The 16,697-nt window shown below is 38.6% G+C and overlaps 1 protein-coding gene across 1 annotated transcript in view; it reads left to right on the top strand.

The window, feature by feature from the left end:
* Positions 1-12,335, top strand: part of LOC139730877 (bis(5'-adenosyl)-triphosphatase-like) — a 66,982-nt gene extending 54,647 nt beyond the window's left edge. Inside the window, exon 6 of the mRNA XM_071641753.1 lies at positions 11,988-12,335. Within this exon, the coding sequence (XP_071497854.1) occupies positions 11,988-12,134 (147 nt within the window). The 3' untranslated portion in view covers positions 12,135-12,335. The remainder of the gene's footprint in view (positions 1-11,987) is intronic.
* The last annotated feature ends 4,362 nt before the right edge of the window (positions 12,336-16,697 follow it).

The raw sequence follows: 16,697 nt of genomic DNA, 5'->3' as shown, positions 1-16,697 counted from the left end.
GAGATGTAGAGAACTTCATGAGCTACTCCAAAAGTCCCAAATTTAGATATTTAAAAACTTGACAGAAGTATATTGTAGCAGTGGGAATGCAGTCTTATTTCAGTTGACAATAAGTTGAATGTGGAAGGTTAAAAGAAAAGAAAAATCATCTCTGGAACAAAATTTTGACAAGTTATGAGGGCTTCCTGTATAGATATTCATATACCAATAGAATAATTGTGTTAGACCAACATGTTTATCTCCATACTTGTACTTTGGAGAACACATGCTTTTCTGTTGATGAAGACTGTCTTGGAGTTTTACAAAAAAAAAGAAAGTTAGTACAAAAACAAACTTGGCCACTTTCTGTTCAAATTGTTTGTTAAGTAGAGGTTATACATTTTATATGCAGCACTTTAAAGATGGCATACAGAAAGAGGCATTTGTAACAATATAGCAAATCATTACGAAGTATGTTTTCCAGGGCATGTTATCACATATATTTCTTGACTAATTGTTACATCAACCTTGAATCTAATGTATATGTTAGCAGTTGTGTGTGTGTGTGTGTGTGTATGTATACATGTATGTGTGTTTTCTTCTGCTGAGGGCATTTCTCAAAAGGGGTTGATTTCACCTCTCTCTGTGCATGTTTGGAACTGATCCAAGAGCAGTTGCGCAAGACATGCCAATATAACCCAGACAAGGTGGTAATATGATTACAAATATACCAGCAAAAAAAATAAAGAAAAAGAAAAAAAAAAGATAGGCAGAGGGAAAGAGAGAAAGAAAGAAAAAATTAGCCTTTTCAAGAGAGACGTACTTGAAATGTGGCGGCATGGTTATCACCTCTTGTGTCTGCGTCTGTTTACATACCCATCCATCAAGTCATTATCCGGCCCTCCATTTGGCCCGGTGGGCCTGAGAGCTGCTCCCAGGAAGGCGATGTGGTGGGGCCAGAGACCAGAGATATGTGCAGTATGAAGTAGGAGGGTTGGGGGGGGGGGGGGGGAGGGGTAATGGAGGAGGGCAGTCGAAAGAGGGAGGAAATAACTCATGTCAGACTTTAATCGAAATTACCTAATCAAGAGCGCCAATCCTTCTTCACCAATTATTGGTTAGAAAACTGCATACCCATCCTAGTCTTTCGCCTGCGCCAAGAACTGACACATGCTTGGAGGAAATTTTGGCAAAGAGTTCCTAATAGGATGCAGAGATGAGCTTGAATGTAAAATATCTAGCAGCCAGCATTTAGAGCCATCAAAACCTTTCCTTTTATTGAATTACTGATTTGACATAACTCTGCCTGCCTTCCATCATTGCACAACTGCATGAAGTATGGGAAAGTTTCTTGAAAAGACAATGTCGTTGTCGATAATCGAGTGTTATTATTCTACTATTTTTTTTAGCTTTCAGGAATATGACGAAAGTGGCCAATTAGCCGGGGATTATTTTTCAAACCTATGCTGGCTGTGCCATGTCATGATATTCAATGCTTCATATCAACTTACATCTCCTATTATGGTCTCCTTATCGTATCAAATATGCTTGTCTGGGATGATTTTCTCTCCTCGAATGTTGGTCTACCAGGAGATGGCTGGGTAACGGGGAAAAATTACTGGAGAGCTGATGGGTAAGATATTGAGACTGACTCAGCGTCTAGGGCTCGCTACATGAAAGATTCAACCAGGCTTACCTGGGACCATCACTGTTACCTGTTAGGTCAATACCCTGCATGGTGATTTCCCCTGCCATTTGTCTTTACAGATTAAATGAAGCATGCTAAAGATAGAAACTCCTATTAATGGAAATGCCTTGGGACGCTGAATGCAACATGAAAACTAAAATGATCACCAGAGAAAATACAAAGTAAGAGAAGAGTGAGAAAGGTATGCGTGACCCCCTTATCAAATTTCCTGGATTATATAGCCACAGTATTAAAGCTGAGAAAACTACAAAATGGGGTGATGTGGCTGGAAAAAGAAGAAGAACATTTTATATACTGAACGTCAAGAGTTGGATGATTAACCACATCCTGCTTATGCTTCAAAGTCATTTCAAGAATGATTTGAAATTCTCAAATTTACAATATCTATGGCATATGTTACAATTTGGGGGGGGGGGGGGAGGTAGATTTTGAAATTACCAGGTGTGTGTAAATACTTAATCTCCTATGGTTGAGACCATCCAGAACCTGAAAGCTGACTGTCTTTAGAAAATTGTCTATCAAATCCAGTAGAGGTGCAGGTGATATATTGAGAGTCAACAGGAAGAAGAAAGGGGAACAAGATAGATGGAATCAGACAAGTCAGTCAGATTTTGCAGAACAAAACTTGGTATAAGGACATAAATTGAAATGATTTGAAAAGGAAAAGATGAATAGAAATAAAATTTATACAAATAAGGGATTCTTGCACCAAGATATATTTTATTGTTATGATGCCTGCCTATCAATCAAGAAGGCATGGGATAAAGTCCTGCTCATGTATTTATGTCCATGATTTTTTTTTTAATGCGGCTATTATTAAGATGCTAAGTAATTGGTACTTTTTTATGCCGATGAAGGGCAATTTGTCAGTCCATTGCAATAAAACAAAAGCTGATCCTAAACCACAGTGAAACATAAGCAGAAAGGTATGTGTCATGTCCCATCAACTTGAGATCTGTTTTTATTACCGCTGTTTCTTCCTTTTCTTTTTTTTTTCTTTTTTTCCCCCTATTTTGGGATATCTGTGGGTCATGAATCAGATAGAGCTGTTTGGAGGGATATGCTCAGGGACTAATGCAAACAAAATGCTCTTCAAAATTTTGTAAACATCTGTGGGCACAATCCCAATATGTTCAAATTGATATTTTGATATAACACAATTATTGAGCATATTCTAATCTGAACTAGAACTTACAGACTTGATCATAATCTTTTTGATACTTTACATTACTTACACTGTATCTATTTTATGCTATGCATGTAGGAATTTTATGCTTAAACTTGCTCAGGAGAAAATGATAAACAAACATGCAGGAGACTACCCTCATAATCAAAGCTTAGATTCAATTGATTCCATAGAACATACTGTAACATAACATTTATACAAAAACAATACAAATGATCTTGAGTACACAATAATTGGCTGTACAATGAAAATTTGAGGTACAGATAGGGTAACAAATTAAAAGCATGTATACATAGTTTCATTGCAAACTTGTGATATCATCCACACTCTGAGGGGCAAAAATGGTGTGTTTCATGGAAAAGCAGAGCTTGTAAGGTGTGGACAAAGATAGAATAGTGGCCTAAAAACAAAAAAGAAATATGCAAAAATGCTGGCTGAGCAACAATGACAATTAGATTGCAAAAATAGAATTGAGTGAATAATTATATGAAGTCTTCTTGCAGCATGCTTTACTTTAATTCCACTGTACCAAGTTAACTATTTGTGTGCTTTGAGTGTTGATTAGCACAGAAAGCTCCATAGCATTGTATACACTGTCCAAAGTACATTGTACTGACAGGGAAAGGGTTAAGATTAACAGGGGGAAAAAACCGGGGGGAAAAAAACAAAAATTAATAGACAGCATGATTATAAGTCAGAATTATGTTGGCGGAGGTAACTAACAAACAAATCAACACCGATGAAAACATAACCTCCTTCCTTGGCAGAGATGATTACTGTCATAAAGACATGTCTTCCGTAGAGAGTGGCTGGTCTTTATGCAATGACACATGAAACATTATTGCGTTCCTATCTGTGTGGCAGATCCAGTTTGGCACATACTTCAAATATTCTTTGATTAGCGGCATCAAACATGGGTTCAAAGGAAATGAGACCATTTCGACTCTTGTCTCTTGAACCTCCATGATCAAACCAGCACATTATACAGTGGTGGTACCTCCAAGGGAGGGGGTAGGGGATTTAAATGTTCACTTCTTTTATTTCACTTTAATACCAGGATCTTTCACATGCCATAAAGTGGATGTGTGTTAATGGCACATGATGGCCTAGAACTGAATACTGCAGTGTGCATCATGTTTCAAACTTCAGTAGTTGCACATACTGTATACTCACACTTCTTACACACGCAAACATGTACATACATATATGATATATATAGTTGTGGCCCGAAAGCCCCTGAAAAAAAAAAAAATTGATGTCGGGCCACCAAATTTCCAAAATGTTTATCTTTTGTTGGCCCAGTCATGCCACTAAGATTTAAGATGGATAAAAGATATATGTATTATATATTCATATATTTCTTTACATTCATGAGTATGTTAATCATCTATGTGTACATTGGTATAAAGCTATGGATTGTTTCTCTTTTAATGAATCAAACACTTTTTACTGTCTATGCAGAATTAAAATCTTTTGTGCACATGGCTCTTGCAAACTCCTATAGTGCATTGTATGTAACTGAAAAAAAAAACCTCAGGAGCAAGTGATGATGTAATGGGGTGGGGGGGGGGGCAAAGATTCCCTCGGTTTTGATATTCACCAATGTGGCTTTATAGATGTGCACAATAAGATCGATCAGATGATGTAATCAAATGTCACGTCAATGAACCAATGATGACCACTTGAGACCCAGTTCACCATTCTGGGACTGGGAAAAAAAAATAGTGTCACATCAAGCTCTTAGCATAATCTTATGTAGAAGGCTATTGGGTATCTTCTCCATGTTAGCCTTCAATGTCGGAGATTATGTAATCGAGGCAGATAAAATGCCACTCGTTGGAGACATTACGAGGAATCTGTGTGTCTCCGAATTTTGTCATTACAAGTCAGCTGACCACTTGAAGAGATGTCTCTGTGTGAGTAATGTGTGCATGCCTATCACAAGCTTGAAAGAATAATTTGCCGGTAATGTAATTTGCCTGTCAGCATAACATTCATTGGATGTGCGTTTTTTTTTTCAGTTACAGTTGGAGTAAAATTTCACTGTGCTCACTGAAAAGTTTATGTTGATTTTCAAGTGTTACATTAAAAAAAAAATGCTATGTAATAAAATTTTTCCACAGAATCTTTCTTGGTCGATAATCCTGTACCCATAACAGCTTCCGTTTTGAAAAGGTCATTTCATGCAAACTTGTGACAACACTTTTGATGATTTGATGTGGTGGATGAGGTTTCGTATTTGTGAATTTATAATTTAGGTACAGGAAATACTGTTACAGATCTGCGTGCAAGGACATGCTGTAAAACGAGGAATGTTCATGTGCATTTTAATTTTGCGAATTTCGCGAGAGCTAAGTTTCATGAAATTAAAATGCATGTGAAGGCTCTTGTCTACACTGTATGCATTGAATGACAGAGGCACTTCGCGAAAATGTCATGCTGCTGAAATGTCATGTTTTACAGTAGGTGACTTTAGAGCTGATGTCATCATTACCTACCTCATCTAATTTGCCTATGTGAAAGTTATTAACAATCACGATTATGTCGGGGAAATGTGAAATGTGAGAGATTCATAAAGTTGTCAATTTTTGCTAGATGTTAGTGAAACTCACTGTTTGAAAAACCTGCTTGTAAACATGATTGGAAATACTTTTGATGGAGATGTTTTATTAGTGTCAAAAAATAGGCTAAAGTACAGGGTTTTTTTTAATGAAGTTTTTGAAATTACTCTTCGTAGGTTACTAGTATGTCAGGTGTGGTTTCCAACTGAGTTTTTTAGATTCTGGATGTATATGTGCCAACCCAAATGGTTATGACTCCAAAATATTTTACTAATGCAGAGGCTGAACTTTTTTTTTTTGTTTTTTGTTTTTGGAGAGAGAGAGTATATTTACTTCTACTGACAAACCGTATGCTCAGATTTATGAGAGTGGTTGTGCATCATTATATAGAATGCAGCTCTTTCGTGAATGCATTTTGAGTTGTGTGTGTGATTGACCTGCCGTGGAGTTTTTCCACGCAGCTTTTGTGTGGAATGATATCATCTGCAATTTTCTGGGTTTTTTGTTTTTTGTTTTTTGTTTGTGTGTGTGTGTGTGTGTGTGTTTGTTTGTTTTGTCAGAGAGAATGAGAGGGGAAAGCATATGAATGATGAGATACTCTGAAATGATCGGAATAATATATAGACAAATCAAATAATGATAATATAAAGTTGTTGTTTTTTACCGCCATTCGAAAACAAACCACAGAAGTCGAGCCAAACTTAAAAGCATTGACGATACTGAGCCCTCATAATGTCTTTGCCACATCGCATTGTATTCATAAATCAAATGTTGTGACATGTTTTTGTGATGAGTCCTCATTCTGGCAAGATGTCAGCATAATCTCTCCCCTCCACTTTGAAAATCCCAGCAATGATTTGAAAACGAGAGCAACTGCCACCAGGGGATCCATTACCAGGCCAAAATATGACGAGACTGATTTGATTTCATACCCTCAAATTCAATCACATCAGTATTCTTACTCATGTGCATCAAGTGTGTATTATCTTACGATATGGCATTGTTTTGATTTGTGTTGCTCTTTGAAAACCCCCAACGAGCATTACAGCAGAAGCATGTATAACTGCATGGCTCTTGGCTCTTGTATGTGTTTTTTCTAGGTGTGTATGTACACATCGTGTATCAAGCATGACAGTCCCATTTATAACTGTGTAATAGCAACAACCACCTACGTTACATGAGTTAGTCAAATACTAGTCAGCAATTGGATAGACATAATCATGTGATACTGGACCACTTATTATATTCTACCATGGGTAGAATATCTTGGGATGTTTTCCTGTAAGAGAACACTTTTTTTTTAAACAGTTGACAAATGATACTTAATGCTAGAGCATTTTTTATTCAGTGCCCTTTCCATTTTTCAAAATCATGCTAGAAACTGAATACTGAATGACTGATAATTTGTAGCATATAAAAAGCTGGATATACACAGTGGACATGCAGTGCAACAGCTATGCTGTTTAAGGTTGGAGGTATGTGTTTTCGAAGTAGGGCCTACTTTGACTATAAACCTATATTGTATGTATAGTGGATGCTGACTTTGTAGAATGTTTTGATCTCACATTTTTTTAAACGCCAATGCATGAAGTTTAAAGTCCCTTGACTTCGTCCAGGGACTGAAAACTTTCGTACCTTTTTAAAGCCCTTTGGATAGTGGAACATTCTGCATGTTTTCTCACCCACAAGACATCATTTAGACGATACCTGTGTTAAGGGAATGTGCTCTCTTGATGCATGAGCACTGCCAATTGTTGCTGATAGTGAAAGAGGAAGAGTATGGTAAGGGTACCACCTATCGGCAGGGTACCTTGACATCGGCACCCTGCGTATCATGGCTGTTTGCGTATAGAACGAAAAGGTACGCGCGGGATTAAGTGTCATTAGCTATAAAAACAATAAAAACGAAGAAACGAAAATCAAACTCAAAAACAAACTAACAAACCAAACTAAACACGTTTCAATTACACATCCGCTCAGTAATGATGCATGGCTGTGAAATTCACGTGTATTACCTATGGAGGGGAGGGGTTGCCGATCGCTAGGTACCCTTTTAAGCTGCGCGAAGAAAACGGATTGCATGCACTAAAATTGCGCTATTTTAAAACGGAGATTCATAATCAACAAGACAGTCACGACATTCAAAACTTCAGTATTTATGACATATTTGAGGTAAGAATTAGGCGAATTTGTTTTATATTTTTAGAATAAACAAGCTACAGATCCTTAGGGTGACGATAGGTGGTAGCCTCAATCATACATTTTGTGTCTCGTTGCGTAAGATCAGGTCATTGATCTGTAAGCAGATACCTGTCATTGTGCTTATGTGCAAACACCCCTGAACCCTGAAGCGGAAAAACAGGCAATCAAACATAAGTCAGAAAAATCAAACTTATGTCGGGTGTCAGCCAATGAGAATTTAGTATTCAGAGACTTATGCTTGATTTTTTTAAATAGGTTTGATCTCAACTTTTGTGCAACAGTGCCCAGAATGATTGTCAGATGATAGACAGATGAATGGCTGTCCCAAAGATAAGTTAGCATGCAATTGGCATGCATGGCTCCATCCTTTCATCAGCTAGGGAAGTCTCTCTGTCTCTTACAAATCATCTTCTTTTTTTTGTCTGCTTGTGGTCGACTAACCTTGAATTAGGATAATGACAGTCGGTATGATAAAGCGCAGTGCTAACTTGTTACTCTGCGCCCGTGACATAAATAATGGGGAGTGGTTTTGTGCTCCTTGAAATAACGAAGTCAACTGTGGGCATCGAGATGGCGCGTTATGAAAAGAATCTGGTGATAATCTGATGAAGATTGCTGTCATTTCACCAGTCAGTGTCTGCTATTGTCAGACAGCGGAATCTGACCGCAGCGTCATCAAAGATTATGTATGTAATGCCATTTAGCACTGAGGCGTGATCCAAGCTCAGTTTCCTCAAAGATCAAGTGGAACCCTTCATTCAAATTGTGGGCCATGCAGCTCTTCTGTTTCTGTAGCAGCTGTTCCCGAGCTGAAAACAAACAGTAAAGCCGACCAAGTATTGTGATTAAGTGGCTGCGAGGGATCGGTTGGATCTGCTGAGTCCCGCCCACGCTTCTTCACTGCGTCTCACTCATATGCCCCTTTTTCTCGTGTAGGTTTGGCAAATTCTGCATGCTATTTTCAGCAAAAAGTTGTAGTCTCAGCTGCTAGGCACTAGATTACAACCCCGTACTAAATTATCTCCTTTTTTTTATAACTCAAGAGTATTTTCCATGTCAGAAACTATAATATTGTGTATCTATCTAAATATTTGTTTCTTCCTTCTTTCTTTTTTAGGGGGATGGGTCATGGCATAGTCCTATTTTCGGTCAAAGCAGATGAAATGTGTACTTTTAAAGGAATAAATCTAAACCATTGGCTGGAAAGAAGACTGACATGTCATGGTTCAACAAGCCCCAGAAATCAGTGTTCTGATTGAAACACAAATGCAAACATGAAGTTTCCGCATCATTGCTGGAGTGCTTCAGTGTCACATGTATGTGACAAAGATCAAATAATTTATGTTTTTGTGGGGTTTTTTTCTTCTTTTTTTTTCCAAAAATTTTTTATTTTCAATAACTTTTTTTCAAGGTTGGGGTATTGTCATTTTATTTTGTCTGAGGAGATGTTAGACAGAAGGAATGAAATAAGGAACTGTTACCATGTTTACAGCTATTGTAAAAATTAATGTTTTGTTTTGTTGATCAGGTTTTCTAGTTGTTTGTACATGGTCTAATGATTTTTCAATGCAGTTCCTGCAGCATGCAAAGATTCTGTGTAAATTCTGTTGTTCAGTCATCATTGCTTGCTCTTTTTCAATATCTGTTCTCTTGTTCTTCTCTTGGGGAGTTTCTTCAATGTTTATATCATTGCAGTCATAGGCGTATTAGCTCTGACTTGTTTAGATATGAGTTACCATTATGGTACACATGGTTTTGATTTCATAAACTAGTGAGGAAATCTTGAACAGGATTTTTCTGTCTTTTTGGTGATTCTCAGGCATTTCTTATATAGTTGTCATAACCTCTGTAACATATCTTTTTGAATGTACATTGTATGCATCTTATGCCTAGACTTTGACTTGAAATGAAATGAAATCGGTGAAATAATTGAGTAGGTAGTAGTACATGAATCACTCGATTAATCAATGTAGAGGAAAAGGAGCTTTTACGGTATGGTTTAATGAAAATGGTAGAAGGAGAATGAATGTTAATATATGTTGAGTGAGACATTAGATTCAAATCCCAGTTCTTATGTCAATATGACACTCATACTACCAGCCAACTTGCTTAAAGGGACTGTACAGTACTGGTTGAGGTGGGGATTCATGTTTTGAACATTGCTAAGTGAGATAATGAGAAACCTCTTATGTATATGAAAGAGCATACAATTTTAAGAAGGATTCAACGTTTATTTGATGAAAATTGGTTTTCAAATGGCCGAGATATCCAAGAAAAGTGATAATAATAAAAGGCGACAGACCACGCCTTTTATTAGGATCTCTTTGTTTCACTTTCTTTTTGGATATCTCAACCATTTCAAAACTGATTTTCATCAAATAAACTTTTGATACCCCTTAGAATTGAATGCTTTTTGACATCTCATAGAGTGGTTTCTAAATATCTCGCAAAACGTTTAAAGCTAAATCCTCACCTCGACCAGAACTGTACACACCCTTTAAGCTAAAATTTTGCTTCTGTTTTTTGATAGCCCACATACAATAATTCATATTGGTTCTCATGTATTGCATTTTGTGTGCCCCTGCTGTGCATACTTTCAAAGACTTTCAATACAATTGTAAATCCCACAATACAATGTCTGCTTATATTCTCATGGCTGGGTATACGTCACTTCCGGTATAGCTGGAGAGAGAACAAAACAGCTCTCCTGTACAGTACATGTATAAGAGCTGGAGTGTGAATTGGTGTGAATGCTGCATGTGCACAAGCATGCTGTGTACAAATCTCTGTGGTGATACAGATGACACGGCATCAACGTTAAGAATCTTCGATCTTCCATTCTTTTACTCTATTTATCAATAACATTTCTTGTGGCTATCAGGGATGTTAAGATAGACCATATCTGACAGTTTCGTGGAATTTCAAAGCCAATTATGGAAGAAAAGTAGATAGTTTTACCTAAAAAGTACGCCCATCATGGGTTTGTTTTCATTCCGACCCCCCTAAATATACCCAAATGTCCACCTGAGAATAAGGGATTGAGCTCTTGGCTGACTACATCAGCAAGAGTTGCTAGCAGTGAACCAGATTCATTCCTGTTAGAGTCACACCTATGTAATTTTCTCCCCCTTACCTTCCCCCCTCACCCTGTCTCCCCCCCCCCTCTTTCTTTCTCCTCCTGTCTAACTCTCTTTTACCCTCTCCCCCCCCCCTCTCTCTCTCTCTCTCTCTCTCTCTCTCATATTTAGCAAGCCCAGTGTTTCGGTGTTAAGCCGTCTCTTGTTATTGTGTCTAAGATGCCTTGGTGAATTTAATATTCAACACGAATCAATTCTCCTTTACTGGGGCAGGCAAGAGCTATCAAATTAATACACTCAGTTTGTCATTACGTTTGACAACATAACACGCGACTTTAGCTTGTGTTGTTGTTGTTGTTCTCTCTCTCTCTCTCTCTCACACTCTGTGCCTCAACTAGGTGGCTGCTTTCAGTGTTTCGTACTTGTGGCACTATCAGATGACACTGATGATCTCAAAGCCACTATTTTACATTGGGAATAGTGATTAAAAACATGTTTGAATTATCACATTTGGAAAAAAAATTTTGAATGATCACATTTGGAACAAAAAATTTTGATTTATCACATTTGATGCATATGTATAGCTCAGTTGCATCACAAAACACCCTACCATATGAAAATTTTGCAATAAATCCACACAAATATATGAACATCTCACTAGTTTTCCCAATAAACCATCAGAGTGACGGTTTATTTTAGAAATTTGCCAACTGTGCAGATATGTACTGGCAAATAGATATCTTTACGACAAACTTTTGTCAGTTCCTAGAGATAAAGGCATGTCAGAGAGGTAATGATGCTACGTAATTGAAGTGCTATTTAGAGAAAGCTAAACAGTTGTTGGAAGCTGTTGGCTGCTGAGCACCAGTAGATTATTTTGAATATGAATCCCTCAATGTCTGACCGTCAACTTCTTTCATGAATTCCACCGGGGATTCTTGATGATTATGAATTTTTACTCATTTGTTCACATTTTGACTCCTTTTTTTTTTCTTTTTTTCTTTTTTGCTGTTTGATTGAAGTTTTGCTTCACTTTTATGCAACCTGTCAATGTTTGAACTGTTAGCTAACTGACTTTACTCCCTCATCTCCCCTTCTTTCTCTCTCTCCTACTCCTTTTCCCTCCCCTCTCTCTATTTCTATATCTCTTTCTCCCTTTATTTCTATCTCTTTTGTGGCCCTCACTTTCTATGTATATTTTGATCTCTCTCTCTATCTATTTATCTATTTCTCTATCTATTTCTCTCTCTCACTCCCTTTCAATTACCCCACAGGTGGAGCACCATGATCATGTCAACTTTGACAGCAGTGAGAGCAACAGCTGGCGGCTGGAGGATGAGCTCATAAAGGAGGCCAGCATGCTCCGAAAGCTGTTCCCTGCTCATCATACCACAGATATCGATTTGACCCAGAGCCTATGACCCTTGACCCTTCTTGACCCAACCTCCCCATAATACTTTCAACCAATGACATGTGTTGACCTCTGAATTTTGCAATCAAATCCAGCGGGATATTTCACAAAGAATTTAAGTCAGATCTTAAAAGTTAAGAGTAGTATGCCTGGTGACATTTGAGGACGGATTTTGGGGCAGAATTCAGGAGCAGAAAACCAAGATTGCACAATCGAGAGGGACAGCTCCTGAATCCTGGCCTCTGATTGGTTAATTAGCCAAAACCACACCCATCGTGAGATGAGTCATCCACTTGCTCCTGAAAGCTGGGCAGGATGGCGGGGCAAGGAGCAAGGAGCAGCAGTTTGGGATGATGTAATAATCCGGCATCGCGATGCGATCATCAGGTTGAAGACGGTCACGGTAAGATGTTCTTAATTTTCATTAATTCATTGATCATTCAAAAAAATGCATTGTTTTGGAACGTTAGTGAAACTCCGTCATCTTAATTATTAAATGTACAATGTACACTACACAGGCAAGTCTCTGATATCAATCATGTAAAAATGATACCATTGTAGGGTAGATATGTGACCCTGCACCACAAAACCAACAAAAAGTCGCCAGATATGGATTTTTAGTTTCGGGCAGATTCTGAAAGAGCAGATTCTAAGCTTGAAAATGATGTATAACTCAATTCAAATGGCCTCCCCTAACCTACCTAAATACTGGAAAGAATGCACACACTCTGGAAAAGTGTGAACTGAGAAAAGAGGCTCTGAAGTACACTGTCTATTCAAGAGCTTAATCTTTACCAAGCCGTGCTAACTGTGCTTTGAAAGGGACAAAACACAGGATGTAAGCCACTGGAGCAACAACAATGAAGGGATTATCAGATTAAGCTGAAATTGAGCATGTTCTATTAACACATTCTGCCCATGATTAATGCTAACTTTCAAAGCAGTAGCGTCATCCTTTCAAAAGTTATTAGACTTGAAAGTGAAGAGTGTGCAAAGGATTTCAAGACATGAAAAGTGGCCTCTGTGACATACCTGATCATTCTGCTCTTCCCCCCAAAAAGGGGTTGTAGAAAACTGCTAAAAACACACTTTTCCATTCATGTTAAGATCCCAAACTAAAGAATAATGTAAAAGAAGGATAGCACTTTCAGACAATATGAAAAACTAGAGATTGACTTGGTTGAACCATTTCACCTTTGTTGAGTCCTCACGTAAAACCAAGTGGTGCGACTTTTTGTTTGTTTTGTGATGCACGGTCACATATGATATGCGTTTTGCTGCACAGGGCAACAATTCTTTGCCCCTCCCATTCCATTTTAAAAGGGCCTGGTGTTTGTTTGCCATATTGCCTGTGTTCCTCTGTGTCTGTACATGGAAACCAGTTGCATTTGTTATTCTCGTACTCTTTTCAAATGCTGATTTCATCAGCCTGTCGATGTTGTCTGCCGCTAGGGCTATGTACACAGAATCCGTATCCATCTCAATGTACTGGTACTGACACTAGTCTATATACTTGTCCGTGGAGTCGAAACTTATCTGTAACATTCGAAGCTTAGCATACTGATTCACAAGGAAACCGATTGGTAAGAGTAGAGCCTCTCTGATTGTTTTGGTTTTTTTTTGCCATCATTATTCCATGACAGTTCATTGTCACCTCATCAATGTCACGAAAGAGTGGTTCATTGATCTTCTTGCTCTCCTCATTGTCATCTGCTTTCATATGTTGGTGATCGTTTTCCCATACAATGAATTGCTGATAAGTTTCATGGTGTCGGCGATGATAGCTTTTGACGGGTCGGCATCTCCAGTTCTCCTTGCATCTGAAACAGCGCCCCCGAATGTTTTGAAGCAACTCTTAGGCATGTACTCGACTACTTGGTAGAGGCCAGTCACTTCTAATCCATGCGGTAGATATCATTGCAAGAAGATGGGTACTATCTCTTCCGAAGTATGGTTTCAGTTCGTCAGATACATTTGTACTTGATTGTCGCATTCAATGCAACCGATGAGTTCATTGTCTCTTATAGCCTGTAGTGTCTGGGCATCGGTGAGGGTGCGTTGGTGAAGTAACGGGGGTTTCATCGCCTGTAGGAACTGCTGCAAGTCATGATTGGTTTGTGTCATATTTTGAAATTGACATTCCCAAATGCTGACATACTCGTATCTGAGATCTTCAACATATTGTTGCTTAATAAGGCTCTTCCTGCATCTCCTTGAACAAATTCACCATGGTCGTATTTCTCCTCATATTCCATGATTTCCTTGTCATAATTTCACAATCAACCATGCCTGTATCATCCGTTGAACTCAAACATTTGATTGATTTCATAGCAGAGTCTGTGCACTGGCAGTCTGCGTGGACCGAGTCTTTTCTCCATGTTATTTCCGTTGTGCCGAATGCGAATATTCCGTTCATGGGCCTCCCATCTTTACCAATCTTGAGCAACGTGAGAAACACTGGCATTCTTGTCCACAGCAAAGTCTGTCTCTGCTCGTCTGCGAATGTATTCTCCAGTCGGCATTTCTTGCATAATAGCCCAGAGGTAATGGGCATTAGCATCGAAACAAATTACCTCTTGACAAGATTCTCCCCCCCCCCCTCGAATGCGAGTCACATCTACTTCGTGGTACCAGTGGAAAATTATGGACTCTCCACTGACCATATTGCTTTTAATGTGTGGTGGAGATCTTTATTCTTTTCATCGATTATGGAATAGTTAGCCTTGGGATTGGATTGAAACAGATTTGCATTTCATTGTCAACCCAGGAATGGAGATACCATCTTTGAAAGTATCTATTCCTCATTCCCGGTAAAATTGGTCCATTTTTTCAATGGCTTCAAGGAAAGGTTGTACATCAAGATTGTTATACCAAACTAGGAAGTCTCTCATGGTTTCCATTCCATGAGACATCCAATAGATATTCAATAGAGTCCAGCCATTCATACGGAAAGAAGTCTTTCTTGGCAATGCAATCGTATGCTTTTATGAATTACGCATTAATGAATCCGGGGGCTAGAAAGTGTTAAATATCCAAGAACCTCAAGTGTGCGGTCATGATGCACATATGGGTGTTTAGGCTTTGGCCATGTAGCAGATCCTGTCATGCTGTTATGGATATTTGTAAAGGTAATTAAGGTTTGATCACATTGATATCGTACTTTCTGCTGTTGAAGCCTTTTACTGACATTTGATCAATGTATTTTTCAAATTTGTTTTCAGCCCTTGCAAGTGTTTTTGCTGCTTTTTTCCTTGGTCATCTCTGCTCCCATCTCTTCCTTCTGGGTTTAAGCTTTGCAAGCTTGTATCGATCTCGTCATACACTGGTTGGTACATCTCCTTCAAAAGTCGATTGCTGTGTCCACTAACTTGTAGGAGTCAATTCAACACATTACTGAGGAGTACAGCGGGATTGCCGTCTGAAATGAAGCACATCGGGGATTGGTATCCTGGTGCGTTACTGCACACCGATGCACTGATAGGAACGTGTTTGGCCTCCCAAGATAATTATTGTTCGATGTTTGTGTGGCGGCATCAAGGTAGACTTCAAAATCGAACACCGTTTGGTAGGGATAATATCTCTGTTCCTCAGAAACCCTGATGCCCTCATCCTCGAGTTGGTCAAAGATGGCTGCTGGTGTGACGTGATATCGTCCAGGAAATGTATTGTGTCCCATTCCCATCGCATTTAGGATCGTGATGGTGTAGCTGTCTACCAGATTTCTATAATTTGTGACGCATTTTTGCAGATGAACGTTTGTACGTGTAGTAGTTATCATTGCTCGTGATGTAGCTAAAACGATTCTTGTGTAGATTAAGGTACATAGTGGTGTCAAACCTATCCAAACTGCGTCAGACCAGTCTCGCTGCCACTGGTTCTTTCGATACGTTGATTTCAGAATACGGTTCATTTGATTCGTTGGTGAGACTCTTGGTGTCCTCATTTCCATCATGTTGTTGGTGTGTCTCTTCATCAGGTTCTCTATTTGCCGACACTTTTTCTCCCTCTTTGTCACGAACTATTTCTGTGAGTTCATAAACAACAATATTTATCTCAAACATTTCCTCCAGAACACTTAGTTCAGATAGTTGCGCTCCTTTCAATGTTTTTACAGATGCGTTCAAATATTTCTGAAACAACTCCACTGTTTTCCTTTCCACAGTTTTTCTGTAGTTACCCATATGAAGCAACAATCATCTGAAAAAAACACAGATGATCTTGATACGGCTTGTAGGTCTCTGGATCATTCATCAGAGAACTCACCGAATTGTTCTTCTTAATGTTATCAGGAAGTCCTGATTGTGCACCTGTGGAATGGTCCAGTAGGCAGTATACATAGAATGTTATGTTTGTCACTACATCTACTACCCATTTCGTGTTGGGTCTTTGACAACGTGCATACTCTAGTGGGTCTTGCTGGTGCAAGATGTCCTAAAAAGAAAACAAATCAGTTTTATTTCGGATCAGGAAAGGTTCACTCAGAAGTCGTGTATTGGTGGAGGAGTAGTGGTACTTCAACTCTCCAGTCTTGTTGTTTTTCAGAACAAACCAAAAAGCAACATTTATTTTGAAG

The sequence above is a fragment of the Diadema antillarum genome, unplaced genomic scaffold, assembly GCF_040938485.1.
Source record: "Diadema antillarum isolate AM-2024a unplaced genomic scaffold, OU_Dant_1.0 seq00000341_RagTag, whole genome shotgun sequence".
Classification (NCBI taxonomy): Eukaryota; Metazoa; Echinodermata; class Echinoidea; order Diadematoida; family Diadematidae; genus Diadema; species Diadema antillarum.
This window is presented reverse-complemented; position numbering and strand designations above follow the sequence as displayed.